This window comes from Oncorhynchus mykiss, chromosome 9 (assembly GCF_013265735.2).
Source record: "Oncorhynchus mykiss isolate Arlee chromosome 9, USDA_OmykA_1.1, whole genome shotgun sequence".
NCBI lineage: Eukaryota > Metazoa > Chordata > Actinopteri > Salmoniformes > Salmonidae > Oncorhynchus > Oncorhynchus mykiss.
In genome coordinates, this window is record NC_048573.1 from 53,081,885 (window position 1) to 53,109,599 (window position 27,715).

The following is a 27,715-nucleotide window of genomic DNA, read 5'->3' on the forward strand; positions in this document are numbered from 1 at the left end:
TTCATCGGATGGCACTCATAGGACTTCATGTTACACAATACATGTATGTTTTGTTCGATAAAGTTCATATTTATATCCAAAAATCTCAGTTTACATTGGCGCGCTATGTTCAGTAATTTTTTGTCTCGAAAACATCCAGCGAATTTGCCGAGAGCCACATCAATTTAAAGATATACTAATCATAAACTTTGATAAAAGATACAAGTGTTGTGCATATAATTAAAGATATACTTCTCCTTAATGCAACCGCTGTGTCAGATTTAAAAAAACTTTCCATGCAATAATCTGAGTACAGCGCTAAGCCACAAAAACAAGCCACACAGATACCCGCCATGTTGTGGATCAGTAAAAGTCAGAAATGCCGTTATAAATATTCACTTACCTTTGATCTTCATCAGAATGCACTCCCAGGAATCCCAGTTCCACAATAAATGTTTGTTTTGTTTGATAAAGTTCAACTTTATGTTCAAATAGCTCCTTTTTGTTAGCGCGTTTAGTTCACCAATCGAAATTCACAAGGCGAGGGCAAGTCCAGACGAAAAGTCAAAACAGTTGTATTACAGTTCGTAGAAACATGTCAAACGATGTATAGAATCAATCTTTAGAATGTTTTTATCATAAATCTTCAATAATATTCCAACCAGACAATTTCTTTGTCTTTTAGAAATGAAAAGGAACGCAGCTCGCTCGGTCACGCGCGTGACTTAGCTCAAGGCATTCTCCCAGACACCTGGTTCAAACCGCTCTTATTCACTCCCCCTTCATAGTAGAAACCTCAAACAAGGTTCAAAAGACTTGACATCTAGTGGAAGCTTTAGGAAGTGCAATATGACCCCATTTACACTGTATATTCGAAAGGCAATGACTTGAAAAACTACCAACCTCAGATTTCCCACTTCCTGGTTGGATTTTTCTAAGGTTTTCGACTGCCATATGAGTTCTGTTATACTCACAGACATCAAACAGTTTTAGAAACTTCAGAGTGTTTTCAAATCTACTAATATTATGCATATATTAGTTTCTGGGCCTGAGTAGCAGGCAGATTACTCTGGGCACACTTTTCATCCGAACGTGAAAATACTGCCCCTTATCCCAAACAGGTTAAATCAGGAGGTGAAATGCAAAACTAACATTGTGTCATTAACTCTGGGACTACTACATATCTTGTCTGTATTTCAATTTAAAGCATATCTTTAATAATACTTCCTGTTGACCCAACCAAATGACATCTCACCTATGATCCTGCTGTGCCCTCTGTGTCAGCCAGTTCAGATGCGGGAGGGGTTCACAAAAACAGCTGATATAACCTAGAGAGAAGGGGTGAGGGATGAAGTGAAGAAGAGATACTGTTATTGTGTGTGTGGTCTCACCTGGTGTCCACACTACTAAGTGGCTACAGAGTACTTTATGCTGAAAAACAAACACGTGAGGACAAACAATAGAAGATAATGTCAATAGAAGATGCTGTATGTGATGCAGACACCTATCGGAGTGTATCTGAAACATTTAAGTATAGAGGGCTATGTATCTCACCACTTGGTCATTGCAAGGCTAACCCCCAGGGAAAACATGACTTGGCAGCAACAGATGTAACCATGTATTGCTACCACTGTATCATCAAAGGTATTATCTAAGTGAGTTTTAGAGAAATACGAACGTCATCTGTTACTAGCAAATTATGGATTTCATTAATCTTGTTTCTTAAGCTAAATATGTTAACGTGGGCTATATTTAGCACTTTTATGGGATGCTTGATTGTTTTTATTGCTTTACTGTGAAGTTTAGCAGAGGTAGACATACTTATTTTCCACCATAATTTGCAAATAAATTCATAAAAATCCTACAATGTGATTTTGTGGATTTTTTTTCCCCCCTCATTTTGTCTGTCATAGTTGAAGTGTACCTATGATGAAAATTACAGGCCTCTCATCTTTTTAAGTGGGAGAACTTGCACAATTGGTGGCTGATTAAATAGTTTTTTGCCCCACTGTAAGCTTTGTTTCCAGGTGTCAATAAAAGTTGACACCCACAGAGGCCTAATAGCCTCATAGCCAGTTATGGAGGGCTAAAGGTCTGCTGAAGTATGGGTTGTTTGTTGGTGTCAAGTTGTGACCAAATCAGTTGTTTAAAATCCATCTTCAGCTGTTCTGAGCTGCCCTTCATAATGTAATTAAAACCCACATTAATTATGATAGACTCAATTTCCTGATGCTGGTTTAAAATGTTTGGGAGCAGCTGATTGATATCCAGGAGCACAGGACAGCAGCAAGTTTTTTGCTCCAGGGACTGAGACATTTCTCACCAGTGAACTGCCCTATACAACTGCCGGAGAAGGGAATGGCAAAATCCGGCCATTCCCACCTGTCAATTCTTTTGAGTCTTTCACGGGCCCACGAGAAGCAGGATAGCGTATACCCTCTGCTCACGGTGTTAGTTCCAGACCTCCCACAGCAGGCCATGCTCCGTCAGATCCAGAGAGATTGAAAGAAGCCGAACTCGACAACGAAGCCACTGCTGCAGTCAGCGTAGTTGGAGTCAGCACCGCCGTCACAGACACAAGCAATCCCAGCGATGAAGGTGCAGGTAGATCAGTCACCAATGCAGCAAAGTTATTCCTTATGTTAATCTGCTCCAAACCTCTCGCAGTTACTTCCGTCCGCTTGGCATCATGCCGGTACCTTTGATTTCCACGACTTGTGACATGGGACAATCACTGATTGGAAAACTTTTCTTGCTGTTCTCCATCTACTTCACTACAGGATGGAGAAGAAGAAGCAGATGGAGACGATTTCCTTGGCAGGCAAGTTCAAGGTAGCACAGGCCATTCGGATAGGGATAGATGACAAGGCTGGGAAACATCCATCAGGCCCGAGCAGCATCCAGCCATATGAGTTAAGAGTTACAATTTGCGTTTTCCCCACAAATTCACGCAGAATTGAGCTTTGTTTGCTAAGCATAGCCACCTCATTCCTGGAATCTTCCTCTAGCAAACAATTGCTGCATTGGAACTCCGGATTGTCAATATTGTCCCGGACAAGAGCATAATAAACAGTTTCTACAGCCCTGGAAACGTTCGTTAGTAATTCCAGGCAAAACGGGCTCCATTGCAGCCTAGCTACTGTAGCTAGCTAGTTGGTAGCAGATGTTGACACAGGTATCTGAGTTATTGAGTCCTGAAGTTTTCGGCGTAGAGTCGGTGTCCTCCGACAGCAACTGGTGGGGATACACAAGAAACACAATGAGGGGCTATACTGATCAGAATTTGGGATCACACTTACTCACACACTGTAAATAAGCACTTTCCTTTAGCTTGTGCTATTGCGAACATTGTACGAGTTCCCTTCGGTAGGCTAGCTCACTGTTTGGGGGCGGAGTGTGTCATCAACAGGTGTTGATGTTTTTCTTTGCCATTTAGATTGTTCATAAACTAGGTTGTTTTTCAATCTTTGAGTTTCAACTGCTAGTGGAGAGAAGACAATGCTGCTATTAGTTTGTCTCTCTCCCCTTCCGGACAATGTAATCAAATCATGAGTGATTTCGACATGGGTAATGGTCAGCAGTTGGCACGATTTAAGCACATTCCAAAATTTCACATTATGGTCAACATGTCCCTAACCCTGTTCTGGCTTATCATGTGGGCAGAGAGACAGTTGGTCAGGCAGGATTAGACATTTAATCTCTACTAAATCTGTTTTGGATAATGTTGTCCCCCCCTACATATTTTGTCCAGTGGTATCTGGACCTATAAATCCCATAAAGTGGTGTTTATAATTTGGCTGAACCATATTGGTGAAAGCAGCCCATTAACATCATCCATCCTAATCTACCAACTCAGGAAGTCCTGCAGTATAAACCAGCATTGTTTAATTCAGGCAATGCAAATAGTCTGGGTAGCCATTTGATTAGCTGTTTAGGAGTCTTATGGCTTGGGGATAGAAGCTGTTTAGAAGCCTCTTGGACCTAGACTTGACGCTCCGGTAGCGCTTGCTGTGTGGTAGCAGAGAGATCAGTCTATGACTAGGGTGGCTGGAGTCTTTGACAATTTTCAGGGCCTTCCTCTGACACCGCCTTGTATAGAGGTCCTGGGTGGCAAGAAGCTTGGCCCCGGTGATGTACTGGGCCGTACGCACTACCCTCTGTAGTGCCTTGCGGTCGGAGGCCGAGCAGTTGCCATACCAGGCAGCGATGCAACCCGTCAGGATGCTCTCGATGGTGCAGTTGTTAAACCTTTAAGGATCTGAGGACCCATGCCAAATCTTTTCAGTCTCCTGAGGGTTTTAAATAACACTACGTGAAAGCAATATTTTTTGGAACAAATGTTGCATTTTACCCCGTTATAACTAGCTTGATAGCAATGTGAAAATTGTTGTGTAAATCTGCAGCTCAAGTCGACTCCAAAACCCACAATGCAATGGTCTCTCTGACTGACTAGTAGCTACACACAATAATACCAAAGTAAGCATGTGAAGTAGCTAGCTAGCTGTAAAATAACCTAAACAAACTGCACTATTAATTTAGGAGTCTACAATCTCACCATGTTGAACCTGCCTGCAATTAGTCTGTGTGCAAAGTGCAAATGTTACCATGGCAACAACGTCCCTTTTCCACAGACACACAGGGCGCATTGTACTTGATTGTACTTGAAGGAAAAACTGAGTTGAATAATTTGGTACACTGTTTAGATTGAGGGCAATATATCTGGAGTGCAGGTAATTGTTTTAATGTGTTATCCCCTATCTTCATTGTTCAAATCAAATTTTATTGGTCACATACACATGGTTAGCAGATGAAGCGAAATGCTTGTTCAGGACCTTATACAGTGCCTTCGGAAAGTATTCAGACCCCTTGAATTTTTCCAGATTTTGTTACATTACAGCCTTATTCTAAAATGGATTAAATAAAAACAATTCCTCAGCAATCCACACTACTCCACAATGGCAAAGCAAAAATAGGTTTTTATACATTTTTGCAAATATATTAAAATAAAAAACAGATGTCTTATTTACAGAAATATTCAGACCCTTTGCTATGAGACTCGAAATTGAGCTCTGGTGCATCCTGTTTCCATTGATCATCCTTGATGTTTCTACAACTTGACTGGAGTCCAACTGTGATAAATTCAATTGATTGGACATGATTTGGAAAGGCACACACTTGTCTATATAAGGTCCCACAGATGACAGTGCATGTCAGAGCAAAAATCAAGCCATGAGGTCAAAAGAGTTGTCCATAGAGCTCCGAGAGAGGACTGTGTCGGCACAGATCAGGGGAAGGGTACCAAAACATTTCTGCAGCATTGAAAGTCCCCAAGAACACGGTGGCCTCGATCATTCTTAAGTGGAAGAAGTTTGTAACCACCAAGACTCTTCCTAGAGATGGCTTCCCGGCCAAATTGAGCAATCGGGGAAGAAGGGCCTTGGTCAGGGAGTTTACCAAGAATGGTCAGTCTTTCAGAGTTCCTCTGTAGAGATGGGATAATCTTTCAAATGGACAACCATCTCTGCAACACCACACCAATCAGGCCTTTATGGTAGAGTGGCCAGACAGAAGCCACTCCTCTGTAAAAGGCACATGACAGCCCACTTGGAGTTTGCCAGAAGGCACCTAAAGACTCTCAGAACATGAGAAACAAGATTCTCTGGTCTAATGAAACAAAGATTGAACTCTTTGGAGGAAACAAATTTATTCGCGTAACAATGTTAAAATAGTCAAAGGGTCTGAATAGTTTCCGAAGGCACTGTAGGTATAAGTTCCAACACGTTTTCCTGATTTCACAGACTGACCACTTAGAAGTTGAATCGTGGTGAAAATATATATATTTTACTCACTGATAGAACATCGGCTTTCACCAAATTAACAGGAGGTGTATGATTTTTATTTACAGGGATGGATTATCATGTCAAGGGCCATATGTTGTGTCTCCTTGGTGATGCGGGTGTATTCTTGGAACACACACACTTTTAGCTGTGCTCTCTGACGGCCTGCTTCCTGATTGCCCTGCTGTCTTGGGATTAGGCCTCAAAGCTCTGCTTTTAGACACACGCCACCTCACCTCCCCACTGTCCCAACTCCGGCCATAAGGCCCACACCGGGATTTACTGTCAGTCTGCAGTAAGCCACCAAGAAGCAAAGGTGCCACAGGCTTCTTTTTCTATAAGGCCCCAGTGCCTCACAAGTTGACCCGACGCATTCGGAAGATAACCATGACTAGCTTCGTAAATGTACGCGTTTGTGTTGGACTTTGACGCCCGTGTGCAGCCGAATGGGGAGCAATGCGTAGGAGTAGCAAAGCCTCTCTTTATCCCAGTGGAAGAATGCCCAGTTGATGGTTGTTTTACTTTGATTATAGTGGATTCAAGTCGCGTGTCTCTCGCCAAGCTGCATGGCAGAATGAAACCTGGATGCTGACCTTGCTGAGAAAGTATGGGAATAGGCAGTTCCTTTGCCCCTTTGAGATCTGACCAAATCTTTACCATAAGGTATGTCTTTTTAGACCCCCCCCCCCCCCCCCCCCCCCACACACACACCCTCCCCTTCTGATTTCTTAAGAATTTTGTGTAACTGCCTACTTGATCCTGTCAAACAAGTTCTGGTATTTGCCAACCATATTCCGCTTGGTTGTGTTGTTGACATGAGATTGTCCTCTGTTGAGAGGTTAATGGTTTCGCAGCATGAGTTTTCAGTTTAAGACGCCTCTCAGCCCTCAGTGATGCTGAACGACCCGTCAAAACAAAGATCTTTCTTTAATTTAGACGGGCAATCGAGCCCATGCACGCCATCTCGACCTTGGCAAGCACCCACCACATAAAACCTCCCTTTCTCCCCACCACCCTTACTGATTCAAGTGTTCTCAGTAACATAGCCTGAACGTTGTTGTATCTCTGACTTTCTGGCTAGTATGTGTGACCTACTGTAGTGTGTCTTTAAGCCAGAGAGCGTTAAATGTGGCCTGTTTGCCTGTGGCACTTAGTGGAATTTAATGTAGTCCAGACTTACGTATTCGACATAGCTATACGTTTTAGCTTGTGTTTTTCTGGTGGCCGATAAGCGATGCATTTGGAACAAGCATCTGTCGGTCAGTGGTTTTCGGTTCCAAAATTGGACAATGTCATTTGGACAGAACATTCTGCATACACTCTATGTTGTATAACGAGTCATAATGCTGTTTTCCTGCCATACTGCTTTATGAAGAATGTGGTTTGTACTTTTTACCTTTCACAGAGTGTGCTTGGCCCCAAGGCAGAATCTCCCACGGATCATCCTCAAAGGAATATTCCAGGGGGTGAAAGTGGTACGCGGACCCGACTGGGACTGGGGAAACCAAGACGGTGAGTGAGGGAGTGAGCAGAGCAATCCATCCATACCGACCAGGGCCTTTTATTTTTACCAGTGTGGCTGCGTTGTTGTTCAATCTGTTTCACCATGACCCCATAACCTTAGAGACGATGGAATCTTATTACCTACAATGTGACAGTTTGAACTGGTGTGTTTGTGCTTAGTGCTTCAGGATTTTCCCCCAACCCACAAGTATCTCATTGAGTGTGTTTAACAGATGTTTCTTAAAGAGCTGTGTCCATATGAGCAAGTTTTATTTTCCCTTTCGTACCGTTTCCCCTCTAGTGTAGCGGAATATACAAAGAAGTCACATGAATTCTAATTATAGCATGTGCTGCAACTCCGGACAGGACAAAATGGTCTTTGGGGTTATTTAATGTTTTGGGACGTGGTTTTCAAGAGTCAAGATAATTTAGCTCTTAATGGCAAATCATTAGTGAAGAAACAGATTTGCCATACAAATGTAACTATTTGCAGAATCTCCATCTGCGGTAAGTTTGATTGCCCCTGTTTCTTTCCATTTCAAAACCATTAAATATCATTGCCTTTAGGGATGGAAAAATCTATCATTAGCTCTTTCTATTACCTCATGTGGGGTCAGAACCGGGAATGACATTGTCTTATCTGTGTTAAAGCACTGGCGAATGAGTCAAAATGTCCTTTTTATGTCTTTGAAAGTTAACCCCTGGGGTCTAAGTCAGTCATCATCAGTCTTTAATCAGAGTGTGGTAAGTGCATAGGGACATTCTTGGCATGGTCAGCAGAGAGCCTGTCACTTTCCATGAGTCCTATCCTGTTGTTACCTGGCAGGCTGTGTAATCCTTGATTTTGTAATCCTTGATGTAACCTGCATAACCTAAACTATACAATGCCAGGCTCTCGCTTTGTGGTGGAAACTGAACGTAGTATTTGATGACATTTGAACTTGAAGACTGTCAGTAAGTAGTAAAGTAGAAACGTATCGTGGTGGTTAGTAAATCAATGTATTTTATTGTACTTTCTCTCGTGTTTGGTTACTGTAGTCTGAGAATGTGAGTGGTGCTAGCCCCAGCCTGTACTTGTGCATTGTTTTGTGTTCTGTTTATTAGATTTTTTTTCACTTCTAACCAGAATCAAAGGGATGATTGGCCAAACCTTGTTGAAAGATGGCCAATGTTCACTGTCTGTTCAGATTACAGTGCCTTCAGAAAGTATTCATACACCTTGAAAACGTGTTTTTGAAATGTTAGGAAATGTATAGACCCATTAAATACACAAATATCTAATTTACACAAGTATTCACCCCTGAGTTTATACTTTGTAAAATCACCTTTGGCAGTGATTAAAAAAGTATTTGTGGGTAAGTCTCTAAGCGCTTTTCACACGAGAATTGTGCAACAGTTTACCATTTATTGTTTTCAAAATTCTTCAAGCTCTGTCAAATTGCTTGTTGATCTTTGCTAGACAAAGATTTCAAGTATATTTAAGTCAAAACTGTAACTCGGCCACTCTGGAACATTCACGGTCTTCTTGGTAAGCAACTCCAGTGTAGATTTGGCCTTGTGTTTTAAGTTATTGTCTTGCTGAAAGGTGAATTAATCTCCCAGTGTCTGGTGAAAAGCAGACTGATTTTACATGTGCTCCATTGTTTCTTTTTTTTACCTGAAAAACTCCCCTGTCTTTAATGCTTACAAGCATACCCATAACATAATGCAGTCTCCCCTATGCTTGAAAATATGGAGTGGTACTCAGTAACGTGTTGTTTTGGATTTAAAAACTAAGAATATCAAACAGGAAGTTAAAAAGAAGGCAGCTATGAATAAGTATACCGACATAGAAGGTTTGAATAAAATGCTGGTTGGACTCGGATCAGGGGAGCCATTTGGACAACAAGGATTTCGACTCGGCTGACAAAGATTCCTTTTTCGAAGGATTGGATCCACTTTTTTAGATTTGTAAGTAAATTATTTTCATGACTTTATATAGCTAATTTACTATATGTATTTCGTTTTTTTTATAAGTTGTCTGCTTTTTGTGCTTTGGATTTAGGTTACATAGGCCTATGTAACAAGTAATTTCAATGTTATATAATTCCACAGTTTGCTCTTATAAGTTTCATCCTTGTAACTTTAGAGGCCAGTAAACTCTCATGGCCATTGTTTGTTTATTTGTGGTTCCTACCTGTGCCTTTGTCTCGAAGGTGTTACTGTTTGCATTGTGTGTGTGCGTGTTTCACACCTATGTGAGTCACTGTACAGAAAGTTTAGGCTTGGTGTTTTTACTATACAGTAATGTCATTTTGTCAATTTAATCAACTGTAATTCTGTGTGTCTTTCATCAATATGATGATGACGTTTGAGAGCCACCCCTCCCCAGTAAGCGCCCCTGCCGGTCAAGGTCTTCACCCCCCGCTGCTATGCCAATCACCCCGTGTGACGGTTCTACATCCACTTTTCATAGACTTCTTGAAAAAGAAAGTGCTTGTGGCACCATTCGTCCTAACATAATTGGTTCCCCCAAGACCAAGGTAAACGACATGACAAAGACAGTGGAGAGGGGGACCATACATTGGATCAGGACTAACAAGCTACTTTTTCACTAGGGAAGTAACCTTGCTCACCACACAGCATAAGGCATTCAGTAACAACCATTTCTCAAGGAGGGTGAAAAAGGAATGATGTCTCCATTACTGTTTCTGTGAAGGACTACAATGCCAGAATGGAGGGTGTTGACCTATCTGATGCTCTGATCTGGTACTCCACAAGACCAGGAAGTAGTATGAGACTTTTTTTTTTTTAACGCTTTGTGGACATTGCTCCAGTAAATGCTTTCATTCTCCGCAAGCAGATGGCCAAAGCAAAAGGTCAAACCCCTCTCACCCAGTTGGCCTTCCGAGAGCAGCTGGTGTTGGAAATGGCTGAATTTGGGGCCCAAAGCAACCTCACAACCATCACAAGACCCCCCACTCAAGGTGAGTGCCACTATCCAACATACATGCCAAAAGACAAAAGGAAGAACCGCAAGCATTGCACAAAACACAGGGGGGAAGAAAGGGGGAAATACCAGATCTTCTGTCCAAAATGCTAGTTCTCTTTTTGTTTCCTGGCAGAAAGGGACTGCTTCAAAGACTATAACGACATGAGCAAGCTATGGTGAAAGTGAAATCTAATCATCTACACCTGGGATGTAACACGAATGCCATTTTGTAAATTGTTCAGTTTATTTCCAGTTTTGCACGTTTTTTTAGTGAAGGACACGTGTGTAACCAAGTTTGTGTTTGATAAGACCTTTTTCAATTTTTTTTAATGTATATCTGTAGCTTTTATATTGTTTTTGTAAACAGTTAATTTGTGTGTGGGACCAATACATTGGATACATTGGATATGCCTAGGCTAACACTTGGAAGCGTCCCGTGAACACACCTGACACCGCTTACTAAAACATCTGCCCATTTCTAGTTGTTAGGTCTATCAATCCCATTTTTTTCCTGATATTGTTCACATGTTGTGGAAGCCATCTAATGTGTTTCTAGCTCTGGGCATCAGTAATTCACTTATAGCTTTTCAATGAAAGATGACTTTCAAAATTTAAAAAAACAATTATTTTGTGTGTGCTTGATCTTGTGTATTCTGAACTACGGAACTCCTATCTTCTGATAATTTCCCCATAATCTCCCAGATATCTTCTTTCCAAATATACCAAGTTTTTGAGAGTCATATCATGTAATTACACATGAATAGCAGTTACTTTTGAGTATGTCTATTTAGGTGGAAATCTACATTTTGCCGTTACATTTTAAGAGGTTAAACACTATTGCACAGTTAGTCCATGAAACGTATTATGTTACCTGTTAAACACATTTTTACTCCTGAACTTATTTAGGCTTGGCATAAGAAAGGGGTCGAATACTTATTGACTCAAGACATTTCAGCTTTTAATTTTTAATACATTTGTAAAACATTCGAAAAACATGATTCCACTTTGACATTATGGGGTATTGTGTGTAGGCCAGTGACAAAACATGTCAATCAATTTTCAATTCAGGTGTGGAAAAAGTTGAGGGTTGTGAATACTTCCTGAAGGCACTATCTGATTGGTCTTTGATCCTTTCTCAGCATCCAGAGCACCAATTTGGAGTCACAATCCCCACTTGTTGTTTCTTGTTTTCAGTATGTGATGTGTTGAATTAGCTAAGTCTAGAATTGACAAGATTCCTTTAGCAGAGTATGGTCTGTGTGCTGTGTGTTCCCAGAAATGGGTTGAACATTTGGCTGTGAAACATTGATGGGCACCATTTCCTGTTTAAAAATTGTCTTTTGAAGTGGCCTGTGCACGGAATCGAACTACACAAAATAAAATGATTGTGTTTCATATATTCACCCTAACTATTTCTCTTCTCATCATTCCCCATTTTTCCCCAATAAGCCTATTTTTTAAATCTTGCTCTCTTCACTCTTTCTCTCCTCCCACAATTGTACACCATGTGTGCATGTGCAGGAGGAGAGGGTAAGGTTGGGAAGGTGGTGGACATCCGTGGCTGGGACACAGAGTCCGGTCGCAGTGTGGCCAGTGTCACCTGGTCCAATGGTACCACCAATGTCTACCGAATGGGTCACAAGGGCAAGGTAGACCTCAAATACGTGTCTGACGTCCAGGGAGGCTTCTACTACAAAGACCACCTACCAAAGCTCGGTATGAAACTAGGGGGGGTGTAGACATGCTTGTTTTTGTCATTCTAGAAAATAGTGTATGTATCCTATAGATCAAGGGTGTCAAACTCATTTTGCCCCACGGGCTACATTCGGTCTTCCTGAGGTCAGAAGGCCATACTTAAAATGTATTATTTCCTCGTTGTCAAAATTTGCTAAAAAATTGTCTTATCCATCGCTATTGGAATTTTGAATACTCTTGACTTTCTAGCTTTCGTTTTGATGACTGTTAGCAAGCTGGACAGAGTAAAGAGATTTATAAATGTAGTACCATTATAATTTCTACACTGTTTCGATTAGGTTTTAGTTATTTTAATGTCGATTCAGATTGTCTCCCCCCCAAACAATTAATTTGGGCATGTTTGACAACCCTGCTATACACTGAGTAAATCAAACATTATTAACACCTTCCTAATATTGAGTTGCAACCCCCCCCCCCCCCCCCTCCCCTTTGGCTTTCAGAACAGCCTTAATTTGTTTGGACATGGACTCTAAGGTGTCGAAAGCGTTCCCCAGGGATGCTGGCCCATGTTGACTCCGTTGCTTCCCACAGTTGTTAAGTTGGCTGGATGTCCTTTGCGTAGTGAACCTTTCTTGTTACACACAGGAAACTGTTTAGCATGTAAAACCCAGCAGCATTGCAGTTCTTGACACACTGTTGCGCCTGGCACCTACTACCATGCCCATTCACCCTCTAAATGGCACACATACATAATCAATGCCCAATTATCTCAGGGCTTAAAAATCCTTCTTTCACCGGTCTCCGCCCCTTCATCTATACTGATTTGAAGTGGATTTAACAAGTGACATCAATAAGGGATCATAGCTTTCACCTGGTCAGACTGTCATGGAAAGAGCAGGTGTTCTTAATGTTTTCTATGCTCCGTGTATATCAATATGAAGTCACTCAGTGTAGAGTTGGCCTATCTTTGTCATAGGTTCCGATGTGCGTTTGTGTGTTTATCTATGATTCGTGCGTACACAGGTGAGCACGCAGAACTGCAGAGGCAGGAGAGTGCAGAAGGCCACACCTTCAACCAGGGGGACAAGGTGAAATGTCTCCTGGAGGTGGACATCCTCAGACAGATGCAGGAGGGCCACGGAGGGTGGAACCCCAAAATGTCAGAGGTACTGAACTAAACTCCCTCTAAGTCAAATGGTGGAATTTCTCTGACAGAATTTTATCAAGAGTCTGACCTCATTCCAAGCTTTCTCCAGTTGTAGAACTACTTTGAAGTGTTTACCACTTTGTAACTGCATGTACTGCATGTGCCATGTTAGACAAATATTACTTCAAATTCTGAGTACCGATTCCCCATTTTGAAACTTTGAACCCAGCTTTATGTAATGTCGTTGGCGTGATTGGTCGCTGGTGTGCAATAGAGCAAAACCAACAAGCACCTTTTATGTTCAAATCAATGGAGCTAGCGAAACGATAAGGTCAAGGCCGGCCACAATCTGCGACTGCAAATGTGTGTGTTTTACAGTACACCTGCAGAATCGGGATGGTACACAGAATCACTGACCGGGGAGATGTCCGAGTCCAGTACAGCAACAACATCCGCTGGACCTTCCACCCAGGGGCCCTAACCAAGGTAGTCTACATCTACCAGTGGGAAATGAATACAGGCTCACAGCATGGTCTTATAGGTTAGCGATGTGATGCTAATGCTAACAGATTAGCATAGAATCACATCGCTAACAATTTGCTGTCTTCCCCTTTCTTGCCGTAGGTGAACACTTTTGGTGTGGGCGAGCTGGTGCGAGTGCTGGAAGACATAGACAGTGTTAAGAGGCTTCAGGCTGGCCATGGAGAATGGACAGACAGCATGACACCCGTATGTTGACATAGCCTGAGGCTAACTTCCCATACCCTGGAGTTAACTTCCTGTAGCCTAACACTAACTTTCCTTAGCCTGGCACTAACCTCCCTTCTAGGTTTCCTTAGCCTGGCAAGAACTTCGTGTCATGCCGTTGTGCGAAGCCTCAGCTGGCAGTCGGCCCTCTGCATTAGAGGCAATGCCCTTTATGCCTCGGGGACTACCGGTAAACAAGCTTAAGGCTTCTGCGAAAGCAAAGCATCCTGATTAATTACCTATAAATAAAAGCCCTGAGAATTTCCAAGAGTGTCATTGGTATCTAAAAAGTGTGCATTTGAGATGGAAAGATGACAATCATGGTTTGATGGAGGTTCTTTGAAACACTTCCTCTCCTTTATGGCCTGTGATGGGTGTTAAAACCTAATATCTTGTCGGTCATGGTGGAAAGGAGACAACGAGAGGAACATTTAAAGTGTAATTGAACAGAGTCCATAGTCCTACCTACCTATCTGGTGTCCTAACACTGTCAGTGTCACTGTCTTTTCACTCTCCTTCCTTATCTCCCTCTCTCTCCTCTGCCCCCCACCCATCTTCCTCCTTTTGTTTTCTACACCCTCTCCTCTCCCATCAGGCCCTGGGGCAGGTGGGCAAGGTGCTGAAGGTGTACGCCGACGGGGACCTGCGCGTGGCCTTCAACGGCCAGACGTGGACCTTTAACCCGGCGTGCCTCTCTGCCCAATCCGTGGAGGTGGACGCCAACCTCATGACGGTGGAGAACCCCAACGTATCCGGAAGTAAGGACTACTGAGACCTCGCAAACAGGAGGAAGGGGGCCTCTTATCCAACAGTCATCCAACGAGTTTTGCTTTTTATCTCTCCTTCCATTTCCTTATCACTTTCCCTGAATCCCTATGGACCCCCTCCCTCTTCTTCCAGCACTCTTGCTGCAAGCTATGCATGCACTACTGACCAAGGGCTGTGACAGTGGCTGTCTGTTGCATATACGGCCCCTCATATCGCTGTTTCTCCTTGTCACTGTCTCCATATGCATGACGAACGGGTTTCATTTGCACGTAATTTGCATGTCTCTGAAATGTCTGGTTTTTCTCTCTTTCATGCCCCTTCATGTTGGAGGCAAGCTCCAGAGGCCTCATCAGCATATGTGCCTCGACTGCTCCTCATGTGTGTATGTGTGGTTCTACTAGTCTTGGGTACTCTGGCTCAATCACCCCCTTTTCTGTGTCCGTCATATACATCATGGTGGAAGAGAGTGGATACGAGAGGCTCGTAATGCTGGGTTAGGGTACACAGGGACATTTTGACTCATTCCAATGGTTGTGCTTTGACTTGGTAACTCTTGGTAACTGTGTATGCCCTCTGGGTTTAGAGGGGCCTGGAGGGTAGCACAGCACCTACTATGCATGTTCTCCATGCTCTGGAATCCATCACTAACATGTCTCTCTTTCTTCTATTTTTCTTCTTTCTCCTTCCCTTGCTCTTTATTCATCCACATGATATTTTTTCACTTTCCCTTTCCCCCCCTCTTTATCTCTCTCTCCAGACACAGTCATTTCAGTCCTGGAGAAGCTGCTGTCTCAGTCTACAGATCAGGACAACCCCAGCCGGCTGGTCATCGAGGCGGCGCATGGCAGTGCCAACAAAGTCCGAGAGCTTGTGCAGAAATACCCTGACAAGGTGCGTTCACTCTCGGCACCGCAGACTATATGTCTGTCATCTCTTAATGCGATTGTGTGTAAGACATCTCTTAATGTGATTGATTGTGTGTGTGACATCTCTCCAGGTGGATATAAAGAACCAGGGCAAGACGGCGCTGCAGGTGGCAGCCCACCAGGGCCACATGGAGGTGGTCCTGGCTCTGCTGCAAGCCAACAGCTCCATTGAAGTGAAGGACGAGGACGGAGACACCGCCCTGCACTACACGGCCTTCGGGTGAGAGGAATACACACACACACACACACACACACACACACACACACACAAGGTTGCCAGTCTTAAGTACCCTGTATTCACATTGTTAGAAAACAGGTTATGGGGGTGGTTGGTCTCTGGATTTAATTGGATTTGGGGTGAAAATCACTACACACACAAACAGTCAATCACACAGGGGCATTACTGTTGTCCATAATCCCTCACCATGCCCCCCACAAAATAAGTGATTACAAACATACATTTGTTATCAGAATGAGTCAATTAAAACAACACAACAAATATATGAAAATGCATTGAGTAATGAATATGTAAATGAGTACCCTAAATTGATAGGAAAATGATTGTGGTTAGGGATATACATTTTGTTGCTCATTGTGTGTGTGTGCAGGAACCAGGCGGAGATTGCACGGCTATTGCTGAGCAAAGGGGCCAAGGTGAACCTGCTGAACAACTCCATGTGCACAGCGCTGCACATAGCCGTCAACAAGGGCTTCACCGATGTGGTGCGTGTGCTGTCGGAACACTCAGCCGACATCAACCTACAGGTCAGTACCCACTAATAACAACTACATTATCTGCGTCAGGAATGCCATCATATTCCTTATTTGAATTCAATACTTTGGTTCATGCTTTCTTCTGTCATGCTCACCGCCCGTACATACAAAACACACACATGCATGCGCAAACACACACTCACAAGTCTCTCAAGAAACTAAACCGCATAGACTGTAATGGCAGACATATTTATTTTAACTAGGAACAAAACAGAATGTTTCCGCAGATCCTTTTCTTTTGAAGCATTTTAACACTTTGTTTTTTATATTCTTTGTGCTTTTACTGTGTATTTATTGATGTATGTATTGGCTAGTGCAATATAATGTCCCATTTGGGGGACTAATAACTTACTATAACTTACTAATAACTTACTATTCATTTTTCTGCTCAAGCAATGTGCGTGTTCAGCTGGAGTGGAATGGTTGCTTGAAGTTTTTGTGTATGTTGGGGTGGCAGGTAGGCTAGTGGTTAGAGCGTTGAGCCAATAACCGAAAGGTTGCTAGATCGAATCCCTGAGCTGACAAGTTAAAAATCTGTTTTTCTGCCCCTGAACAAAGCAGTTAACCCACTATTCCTAGGCCGTCATTGTAAATAAGAATTTGTTCTTAACTGACTTGCCTAGTTCAATAAAGGTTAAATATTTATTTTTATTTTTGTTAATGTGTGTATCTGAGCTGTACTGTAACATAAAAGAGCAGCATTGCTATACATGAGTACTCAGAGTAGGCTTGGGCGATATACCGTTTATATCGACGGAATGATTTAAAAAAAAATATTTATATATTTTTGGGGGGGTACCCCAGGGCTGCGGGGGTGCATGCTACTCCACTACTTATACGTTAAGTATAACTATAACAAATCTAAGATGTATCAAATAAATTGTATCCAGCTCCAGCTTTGCATTTGGTTTGCTAACTTGCTAGCCAAGTGGCTAGATATCAAGATCAAGCTTCTTGGTTAAAGCAGAGACATTCTAGCCTGCGTGCCAGTCTCTTTAGCTAACATTCCATTCCTTGCAAGACCTTTTCATTGCCAAAGAGACTGGCCTTTCTGCCATCTTCAAATATGAACATTGTATCATATAGAGATAGTAGTGGTGTCTTTTTGTTGACACTAATTTCATGGTTAGTTGGATAAAGCCAATGAATGGTGTTTTTGTAGGAGTTTTCAAGAAATGCCAAAAATAAGGTCTGTGGTAAACACAGGCTTAGGAAATCTTATACGTTTTGTTCTATGAGATCATTTTCATCGTCACTTTTTGTGAATTTTGAATCATTTTTAAAATAAAAATAGCACAAAGGCTACATAATTAATAAAGGCCATGTTAACTGAATGATATTATCTCATAGATCCAAATGTTTAAGATCTACTAAGTCTGTGTTAACCTCAGACTGATTTTCGGCATTTATCCCAAAACTTTGGATCGCTGAATGAACCAGAGGTAAATAATTTCCGGGTTTTAGGACTGCAAGCTGGCGAGCTCCACTAATGAGCTCGAAGTGAACAGAGTTGATCCTGATTCGATAATCCTCACAGCTATCTTCCAACCACAACGATTATCCAAATATTGGAACTTTCACTTTTTTTCTCTCTCCACGGAACAGGTTGTTATCCGGTTGCTAAGCAACTGTTTTTTTTGTTTGTCCAGACGAAGCCATCCTATCAAAAGTTTCTAGCTCACCTCTAAATTCTCAAACTAAATACATACTGCAATTCCACACATGCAACCTCTTTGCTTTGATTTTAAGCCTCAAAATGCAACAACTTCCCTCGCTAACAGCTTGCAGATAGTGTGGCTTCCATCAATGTAATTGTCTGCATAATTTCCATCACCCCATATTTTCTTTTGGAAATATATTTGCAGTTGAAGTCGGAAGTTTACATACACACAGGTTGGAGTCATGAAAACTCGTTTTTCAACCACTCCACAAATTTCTTGTTAACAAACTATAGTTTTGGCAAATCGGTTAGGTCAGCTACTTTGTGCATGAAACAAGTAATTTTTCCAACAATTGTTTACAGACAGATTATTTTATTTATAATGCACTGTATCACAATTCCAGTGGGTCAGAAGTTTACATGCACTAAGTGGACTGTGCCTTTAAACAGCTTGGGAAATTCCAGAAAATGTCATGGCTTTGAGTCAATTGGAGGTGTACCTGTGGATGTATTTCAAGGCCTACCTTCAAACTCAGTGCCTCTTTGCTTGACATCATGGGAAAATCTAAAGAAATTAGCTAAATTTAGACCATTAGTCTGGTTCATCCTTGGGAGCAATTTCCAAACGGCTGAAGGTACCACATTCATCTGTACAAACAATAGTACGCAAGTATAAACACCATGGGACCACGCAGCCTTCACACTGCTCAGGAAGGAGACACATTCTGTCCCCTAGAGATTAACTTACTTTGGTGCGAAAGGTGCAAATCAATACCAGAACAACAGCAAAGGACCTTGTGAAGATGCTGTAGGAAACAGGTACAAAAGTGTCTATATCCACAGTAAAACGAGCTCGATATCGACATAACCTGAAAGGCCACTCAGCAAGGAAGAAGCCACTGCTCCAAAACTACGGTTTGCAACTGCACATGGGGAGAAATGTCCTTTGGTCTGATGAAACAAAAATAGAACTGTTTGGCCATAATGACCATTGTTATGTTTGGAGGAAAAAGGGGGATGCTTGCAAGCCAAAGAACACCATCCCAACCTTGAAGCACGGGGGTGGCAGCATCATGTTGTGGGGGTGCTTTGCTGCGTGAGGGACTAGTGCACTTCGCTAAATTGATGGCATCATGAGGGAGGAAAATTATGTGGATATATTGAAGAAACATCTCAAAACATCAGTCAGGAAGTTAAAGCTTGGTCACAAATGGTTCTTCCAAATGGACAATGACCCCAAGCATACTTCCAAAGTTGTGGCAAAATAGAAAATAGACATTTTGTGGGCAGAACTGAAAAGGCGTGTGCGAGCAAGGAGGCCTACAAACGTGACTCAGTTACACCAGCTGTGTCAGGAGGAGTGGGACAAAATTCCGCCAACTTATTGTGGGAAGCTTGTGGAAGGCTACCTGAAACATTTGACCCAATTTAAAGGCCATGCTACCAAATACTAATTGAGTGTATTTAAACTTCTGACCCACTGGGAATGTGATGAAATGAATAAAATATTAAATAAATAATTATCTCTACTATTATTCTGACATTTCACGTTCTTAAAATAAAGTGGTGATACTAACTGACCTAAGACCGGGAATTTTTACTAGGATTAAATGTCAGGAATTGTGAAACTGATTTTAAATGTATTTGGCTAACGTGTATGTAAACTTCCGACTTCAACTGTATGTACATGTGATATTTCAGTTTTGTAATTTTTTAAATAAATTCCAACATTTCTAAAAACCTGTTTTTGCTTTGTCATTATGGGCTGTTGTGTGTAGATTGAGGTGGAAAAAACTATTGAATCAATTTTAGAATAAGGCTGTAACCTAACAAAATGTGAAAGTCAAGGTCTGAATACTTTCCGAATGCACTGTGCCTTCGGAAAGTGTTCAGACCCCTTTAACCATTCTTTAACAAATGTTGGTCTTTTAAAGAAAAATAGAGCACCATGTGCACATCCGGTAATAATTTAATAACTCATCCGGTAATAACTTATTCCCCGGTATGGTATAGAAACGGTATGAAAATCTGGATGCCGCCCAACCCTGTAGTTCATTCATGATATAAAAACGTTGCTGTAGAACTATGATCAAATAGAAGGCCTCAAGGTCTCACATCCCTCTAGGACAGCTGTTAGTACAGATTTAGGATCAGCTCTCCCTACCCAAATGCTAACCCTCTCTATTAGGCGCTACAACTATAAACTGACCACAGATCATTTATTACCTGGCTAACTTCTTTCTCCTCCTCTCCTACAAGGACTCGTACGGAGACACACCTCTGCACGACGCCATCGCCAAAGACTTCCGTAACATCATTGAGATCCTGGTTGTGGTGCCCAACATAGACTTCACCCAGCAGAACCACCGCGGCTTCAACCTCCTGCACCACGCAGCCCTCAAAGGCAACAAGCTGTGAGTCCTACACTACTACTGTACACTACACACTACCCCATACACACTACATTATACCATGCAGCCCTCAAAGGAAACAAGCTGTGAGTACTTCACTACTAGGGTTGTGCGGTAACCAGATTTTCATATTGTAGAGCTTCCGAGTGGAGTACCTGTCTAAGGCATTGAATCGCATTGGTGAGGCGTCACTACAGCCCCGGGTTCGATCCATACCCGGCCGTGACCGGGAGACCCATGGGGCAGCGCGCAATTGGCCCAGCGTCGTCCGGGTTAGGGGAGGGTTTGGCCTCCCGGGACTTCCTTGTCTCGTTGTGCTCTAGCGATTCCTTGTGGCGGTTGGGCGCCTGCAAGCTGACCATGGTCGTCAGTTGGACAGTGTATCCTCCGACACATTGGTGCGGCTAGCTTCCGGGTTAAGAGAGCAGTGTGTCAAGAGGCAGTGCGGCTTGGCAGGGTTGTGTTTCGGAGGACGCATGGCTCTCGACATTCGCCTCTCCAGAGTCTGTATGAGAGTTGCAGCGATGAGACGATCCTAACTATTAATTAGATATCACAGAATTGGGGAGAAAAAGTGAGTAAAGTAGTAGTAAATAATTTAAATGTCATACCGTCTTACTAGGATTTACGGTCTTACCGGTTTAGTACACAAGGGGCGCTAAAAAACGCAACCACAAAAAAGCCCATTTGGCTTCTATTACCAGAATGCTAGCAAACTTAGTACAAGTAATTGCACATTTCCATGGAGCCTGCTAGCTGGATATGCTAACGGGCGCAAACGAAAATTGAAAAGACAGACAATCCAGCTCAAAGTTATACATATATAGGTGGTAGCTACCAGTGATGTACTGGGCCGTACTCACTACCAATGTTTTTTTCATTGCTATGCAAATTTTACATCTGCTCAGCGCAAACTTGAACATTGTGAAAATTCTGTGCAACTTCCAGCGCACGTTTACTGTAAACACTGAGGCTGTACCCGATTTTAAGTTTTAACAGGTCAAGTAGACTACTGTGGCTATTTGATCATAATGTAGGCCTACCTGAGTGGCCTACCATCAAAAACAATGGAGAAAATTCATCCCATAACATTTTAACATGGAAATAGAACAGCTATCGTTCAGCCTACAGTAGCGGACAATGTGTGGTGTTCAATGTAGGCCTACATTCCATGACACTTTTCAAAACAGAATCTGTATGATTTAAAGCCAATTTTAAATTCGGGTAAAACAAAATGCATTGTATTTTCAAATGCCAGGCATGTTACAAATCATGTCATTGCTACATTGGCTGGAGATACTATAGAACAAGTTAAAGTTTACTATGGTGCAAGTTAAAGTTTTGGGTGTGTGGGTTGATGATAAGCTGAGCTTCACTGTGCATGTAGAGAACTTGTGTGTGTGTGTGTGTATACATATATACATATACTGCTCAAAAAAATAAAGGGAACACTAAAATAACACATCCTAGATCTGAATGAATGAAATATTCTTATTAAATACTTTTTTCTTTACATAGTTGAATGTGCTGACAACAAAATCACACAAAAATTATCAATGGAAATCAAATTTATCAACCCATGGAGGTCTGGATTTGTAGTCACACTCAAAATTAAAGTGGAAAACCACACTACAGACTGATCCAACTTTGATGTAATGTCCTTAAAACAAGTCAAAATGACGCTCAGTAGTGTGTGTGGCCTCCACGTGCCTGTATGACACATGTATGACCTCCTGATGAGATGGTGGATGGTCTCCTGAGGGATCTCCTCCCAGACCTGAACTAAAGCATCCGCCAACTCCTGGACAGTCTGTGGTGCAACGTGTCGTTGGTGGATGGAGCGAGACATGATGTCCCAGATGTGCTCAATTGGATTCAGGTCTGGGGAACGGGCGGGCCAGTCCATAGCATCAATGGCTTCCTCTTGCAGGAACTGCTGACACACTCCAGCCACATGAGATCTAGCATTGTCTTGCATTAGGAGGAACCCAGGGCCAACCACACCAGCATATGGTCTCACAAGGGGTCTGAGGATCTTATCTCGGTACCTAATGGCAGTCAGGCTACCTCTGGCGAGCACATGGAGGGCTGTGCGGCCCCCCAAAGAAATTCCACCCCACACCATGACTGACCCACAGCCAAACCGGTCATGCTGGAGGATGTTGCAGGCAGCAGAACGTTCTCCACGGCGTCTCCAGACTCTGTCATGTCTGTCACATGTGCTCAGTGTGAACCTGCTTTCATCTGTGAAGAGCACAGGGCACCAGTGGCGAATTTGCCAAGCTTGGTGTTCTCTGGCAAATGGCAAACGTCTTGCACGGTGTTGGGCTGTAAGCACAACCCCCACCTGTGGACGTCGGGCCCTCATTCCACCCTCATGGAGTCTGTTTCTGACCGTTTGAGCAGACACATGCACATTTGTGGCCTGCTGGAGGTCATTTTGCAGGGCTCTGGCAGTGCTCCTCCTGCTCCTCCTTGCACAAAGGTGGAGGTAGCGGTCCTGCTGCTGGGTTGTTGCCCTCCTACGGCCTCCTCCACATCTCCTGATGTACTGGCCTGTCTCCTGGTAGCGCCTCCATGCTCTGGACACTAGGCTGACAGACACAGCAAACCTTCTTGCCACAGCACGCATTGATGTGCCATCCTGGATGAGCTGCACTACCTGAGCTACTTGTGTGGGTTGTAGACTCCGTCTCATGCTACCACTAGAGTGAAAGCACCGCCAGCATTCAAAAGTGACCAAAACATCAGCCAGGAAGCATAGGAACTGAAGTGGTCTGTGGTCACAAACTGCAGAACCCCTCCTTTATTGGGGGTGTCTTGCTAATTGCCTATAATTTCCACATGTTGTCTATTCTATTTGCACAACAGCATGTGAAATGTATTGTCAATCAGTGTTGCTTCCTAAGTGGACAGTTTGATTTCACAGAAGTGTGATTGACTTGGAGTTACATTGTGTTGTTTAAGTGTTCCCTTTATTTTTTTGAGCAGTGTATTTTATTAGCAAATTCCAAGACTCTTCACAAATGTAAAGTCAACTTGGAAAATCATCAATCACCTGTTGAATAAGAAAAAGGCTTCTACAGCTATCCCATGTCAATTTATTGTTGGAAATAAGACCTATAGTGATCCTGATGTTATCTCCTGTGAATTGAATACATTTTTGTGAATGTGGGTTCCTCTGTCAAAAAATCTCTTGGATTAAGGGACATTACCCTTCTCTGCTTCAATTTGATCCACCTGATGTAATGAAGGTGGTGTAGGTACTTGGTAAATTAAAGATATCAGTAGCAGCTCATGATGAGATTGGTGCCACTTTGGTGAAATTAGTGTCTTGATTATTGAGCCTCTAAAACAATATGTCACTAACCGGTCAATAGCGATCGACTGGTTGATTTCCAAGACATTCCTAGTCCATCATCAAACATTTCTGTAAAAAAGACAAAAGACTTGCATTCTTATTTTTTTTATTTGTTATGTGCGGTTGGCAGTAGGTGCACTTTTTCCCATTTTGAACCCTTTCATGTGTCTGAAGGTAGAACTCCGCCTACCCGGCAGGCCCAGAGAGCAAATCCAGTGAACCTACAGGCCAGATAGCACAGATCACCATGTCGAGCCATAGTCTATAAAAATAAGTCTGGAACGCACAGCAAAGTTGATACTGAGATTACAAAACTTTTAAAACAATGGCTAGAGAAACTCAACGAATATAGCAAAGAGCTTCTGATTTTAAGAGTAAGTTCATGTTTAAGTTGCTATTGATCACTGTCAACACTTTTATAAGCCATAAAATGTGCATTCTCCCTAACGCCACTCACGCTACAACCAGCACTGCAGCTGCAATTGAGTATAACAAAGTGTTCTGATAAACTTGCATTGTTATTATTAGTGGCTTGTGTCTTTTTTATATTGAGGAATATTTAACTTTCTCTGAGTAACAATGCACTGAAAGACTGTGTCCCCTTTTCTCAGCGGAAGGAGGGAGAGCGAAAGGACGGCGAGTCGGGTGAGATGCAGCCTCACCACTGCTACCTCCCTCCCCTTAGACTGACCATCAGTCCAGTAAAAGAAAGGCTCACTTAGCTGTGCCTCACAAGTAATAAAACAAATGATCTATTACCTGTGTAATCATATACCTACATTTTAAATATAATTTCTAAATGGTCTGAGAAGAACATTGGCTGGGCAATTCAAGCATAGCCAATATAGAGTGATACTTTATTGGGCCTACAGTATTGCCTACTGCACAAACCTCATTGCTACAGAACTGTTTTTAATTGGTTAAATGTTGCATAGGCTTATGTTTTTTAGTCATATTTAAAAAAAAAAAAATCTGACCTGCATTTTGACTCAGAAAGCGATCTTGACAAAAGGTAAGGGAATTTTTTTTCCCTGAAATGGAAAAAAATGAATGGGAACTTATTGGCAACGTACAAAACATATACACGATGTACAATACCACTCAATTTCATTCAAAACTTATTGCAAATGTCATATTGCAAATGCCAAGTGTCACACAGCAAAAATCCAATAGATGGCGAGCGCGCTCCACGGTAAATTTTCATATTGCAAATGCACATCAAGTCAAGACCCAAGGGTAAAATTCTGAAAATATGAAAAAAAAAATCTAAAAATTATCACCCCCCTAAAAAAGTGCTTTCTGTACCGTTTTTCAAAATTCTTTTGATTTTTTTGTCAATTGTATGAACATACTTTTGTCATTTTATTGTATTTTTTTTTTTTACTTGTCCATAAGGCAAATGTTTTGTCCATTTGCAATATGATTTCATAGTTAGTCAAAAGTCGAAGTTAAGTCAGTGAACCATTGCCAAATGCCATAAGAAATGTCCAAATGCAATATGAAAGTATTGAAAAGTGCCAAATCAGGATGTTTTGTCCATTTGCTATATGATATCATAGGAAGTCAAAAGTCAGTAAACCATTGCCAAATTCCATAAGAAATGTCCAAATGCAATATGAAAGTATTGAACGGGCCAAATCAGGATGTTATGTCCATTTGCCATGTATGATCATAGGAAGTTGAACCATGTCCAAATGGCATTTATTCTGCCCAAATGATATACAGCACTATGTTAAAACCTGTCTAGGACACGTTCCGCTAACGGACCCCCCCCCCCCCCAACATTCCGCGGAAAAGGCCGCGCGTGGAATTCAAAAATATATTTTTTAAATATTTAACTTTCGCACGTTAACAAGTCCAATACAGCAAATTAAAGATAAACATCTTGTTAATCTACCCATCATGTCCGATTTTAAAAATGTTTTACAGCGAAAACACAACATATATTTATGTTAGATCACCACCAAATAAAAAAAAAAAAGCCATTTTTCTCAGCCAAAGATAGTCACAAAAGCAGAATTAGAGGTAAAATTAATCACTAACCTTTGATAATCTTCATCAGATGACACTCATATGACATCATGTTACACAATACATTTATGTTTTGTTCGATAATATGCATATTTATATCCACAAATCTCGGTTTACATTGACGCCATGTTCAGAAATGCCTCCAAAATATCCGGAGTAATTACAGAGAGCTATGCCAGATAACATAAATACTCATCATAAACTTTGACGAAAGTTACATCTTTTACATATAATTAAAGATACACTGGTTCTTAATGCAACCGCTGTGACGGATTTTTTAAAAACGTTACGAAAAAGCATACCATGCAATAATCTAAAACGGCGCTAAGACGTAAATATATTTCTCCTCCACGTTGGAGTCAACACATATACGAAACTACATCATAAATATTCCCTTACCTTTGATGATCTTTCATCAGAATGCAGTGCAAGGAGTCCTAGTTCCACGATAAATTGTTGTTTTGTTCCATAATGTCCATTACTAGTGTCCAATTAGCTGCTTTTGTTAGCACGGTTAGTTCACAGGTCCAAAAGCTGGTGCTGGTCCAGGCGAACTCAGACAAAAACTTTAAAAAGTTATATTCCAGGTCGAATAAACTGGTCAAACTAAGTAGAGAATCAATCTTCAGGATGTTATTTTCATATATATCCAATAACGTTCCAACCGGAGCATTCGTTTTTGTCTACAGAGTCATGGAACGCAGGCGATATCAACAGTAATGTGCGCAACCAGGAACTGGCATTCTGACAGACCACTGACTCAATCCCCTCCCATCCGGTCATACATCACACTAGAGGCTTCATTCCACGTTCTACTGACTGTTGACATCTAGTGGAAGGCGTAGGAAGTGCAAACATATCCATATCTTGTTTGGATGTGAATAGGCGAGGACTTGAAATTCAACCAGCCCCAGAATTTCCACTTCCTGTTTGGAAATTTGCCTGCCCTATGAGTTCTGTTATACTCACAGACATAATTCAAACAGTTTTAGAAACTTCAGAGTGTTTTCTATATATTATAGACGGAGTCTATAACCCACACAAGTGGCTCAAGTAGTGCAGCTCATCCAGGATGGCACATCAATGCAAGCTGTGGTAAGAAGGTTTGCTGTGTCTGTCAGCGTAGTGTCCAGAGCATGGAGGCGCTACCAGGAGACAGGCCAGTACATCAGGAGACGTGGAGGAGGCCGTAGGAGGGCAACAACCCAGCAGCAGGACCGCTACCTCCACCTTTGTGCAAGGAGTAGCACTGCCAGAGCCCTGCAAAATGACCTCCAGCAGGCCACAAATGTGCATGTGTCTGCTCAAACGGTCAGAAACAGACTCCATGAGGGTGGTATGAGGGCCCGACGTCCACAGGTGGGGGTTGTGCTTACAGCCCAACACCGTGCAGGACGTTTGCCATTTGCCAGAGAACACCAAGATTGGCAAATTCGCCACTGGCGCCCTGTGCTCTTCACAGATGAAAGCAGGTTCACACTGAGCACGTGACAGACGTGACAGTCTGGAGACGCCGTGGAGAACGTTCTGCTGCCTGCAACATCCTCCAGCATGACCGGTTTGGCGGTGGGTCAGTCATGGTGTGGGGTGGCATTTCTTTGGAGGGTCGCACAGCCCTCTATGTGCTCGCCAGAGGTAGCCTGACTGCCATTAGGTACCGAGATGAGATCCTCAGACCCCTTGTGAGACCATATGCTGGTGCGGTTGGCCCTGTGTCAGCAGTTCCTGCAAGAGGAAGCCATTGATGCTATGGACTGGCCCGCCCGTTCCCCAGACCTGAATCCAATTGAGCACATCTTGACATCATGTCTCGCTCAATCCACCAACGCCACGTTGCACCACAGACCGTCCAGGAGTTGGTGGATGCTTTAATCCAGGTCTGGGAGGAGATCCCTCAGGAGACCA

At 42.4% G+C, this 27,715-nt stretch overlaps 1 protein-coding gene across 3 annotated transcripts in view; it reads left to right on the top strand.

Moving 5' to 3' along the window:
• The window catches only part of LOC110532379 (E3 ubiquitin-protein ligase MIB2), a 78,788-nt gene that overhangs the window by 38,808 nt on the left and 12,265 nt on the right, over positions 1-27,715 (top strand). For 2 of the 3 annotated variants that reach the window (XM_021616232.2, XM_021616231.2), the window contains exons 4-13: positions 7,222-7,328; positions 11,812-12,006; positions 13,009-13,151; positions 13,511-13,618; positions 13,757-13,861; positions 14,475-14,637; positions 15,405-15,538; positions 15,645-15,793; positions 16,182-16,338; positions 20,267-20,421. In XM_021616232.2, coding sequence (XP_021471907.1) covers positions 7,222-7,328; positions 11,812-12,006; positions 13,009-13,151; positions 13,511-13,618; positions 13,757-13,861; positions 14,475-14,637; positions 15,405-15,538; positions 15,645-15,793; positions 16,182-16,338; positions 20,267-20,421 — 1,416 coding nt within the window. The other variant, XM_021616233.2, reaches the window with a different exon arrangement.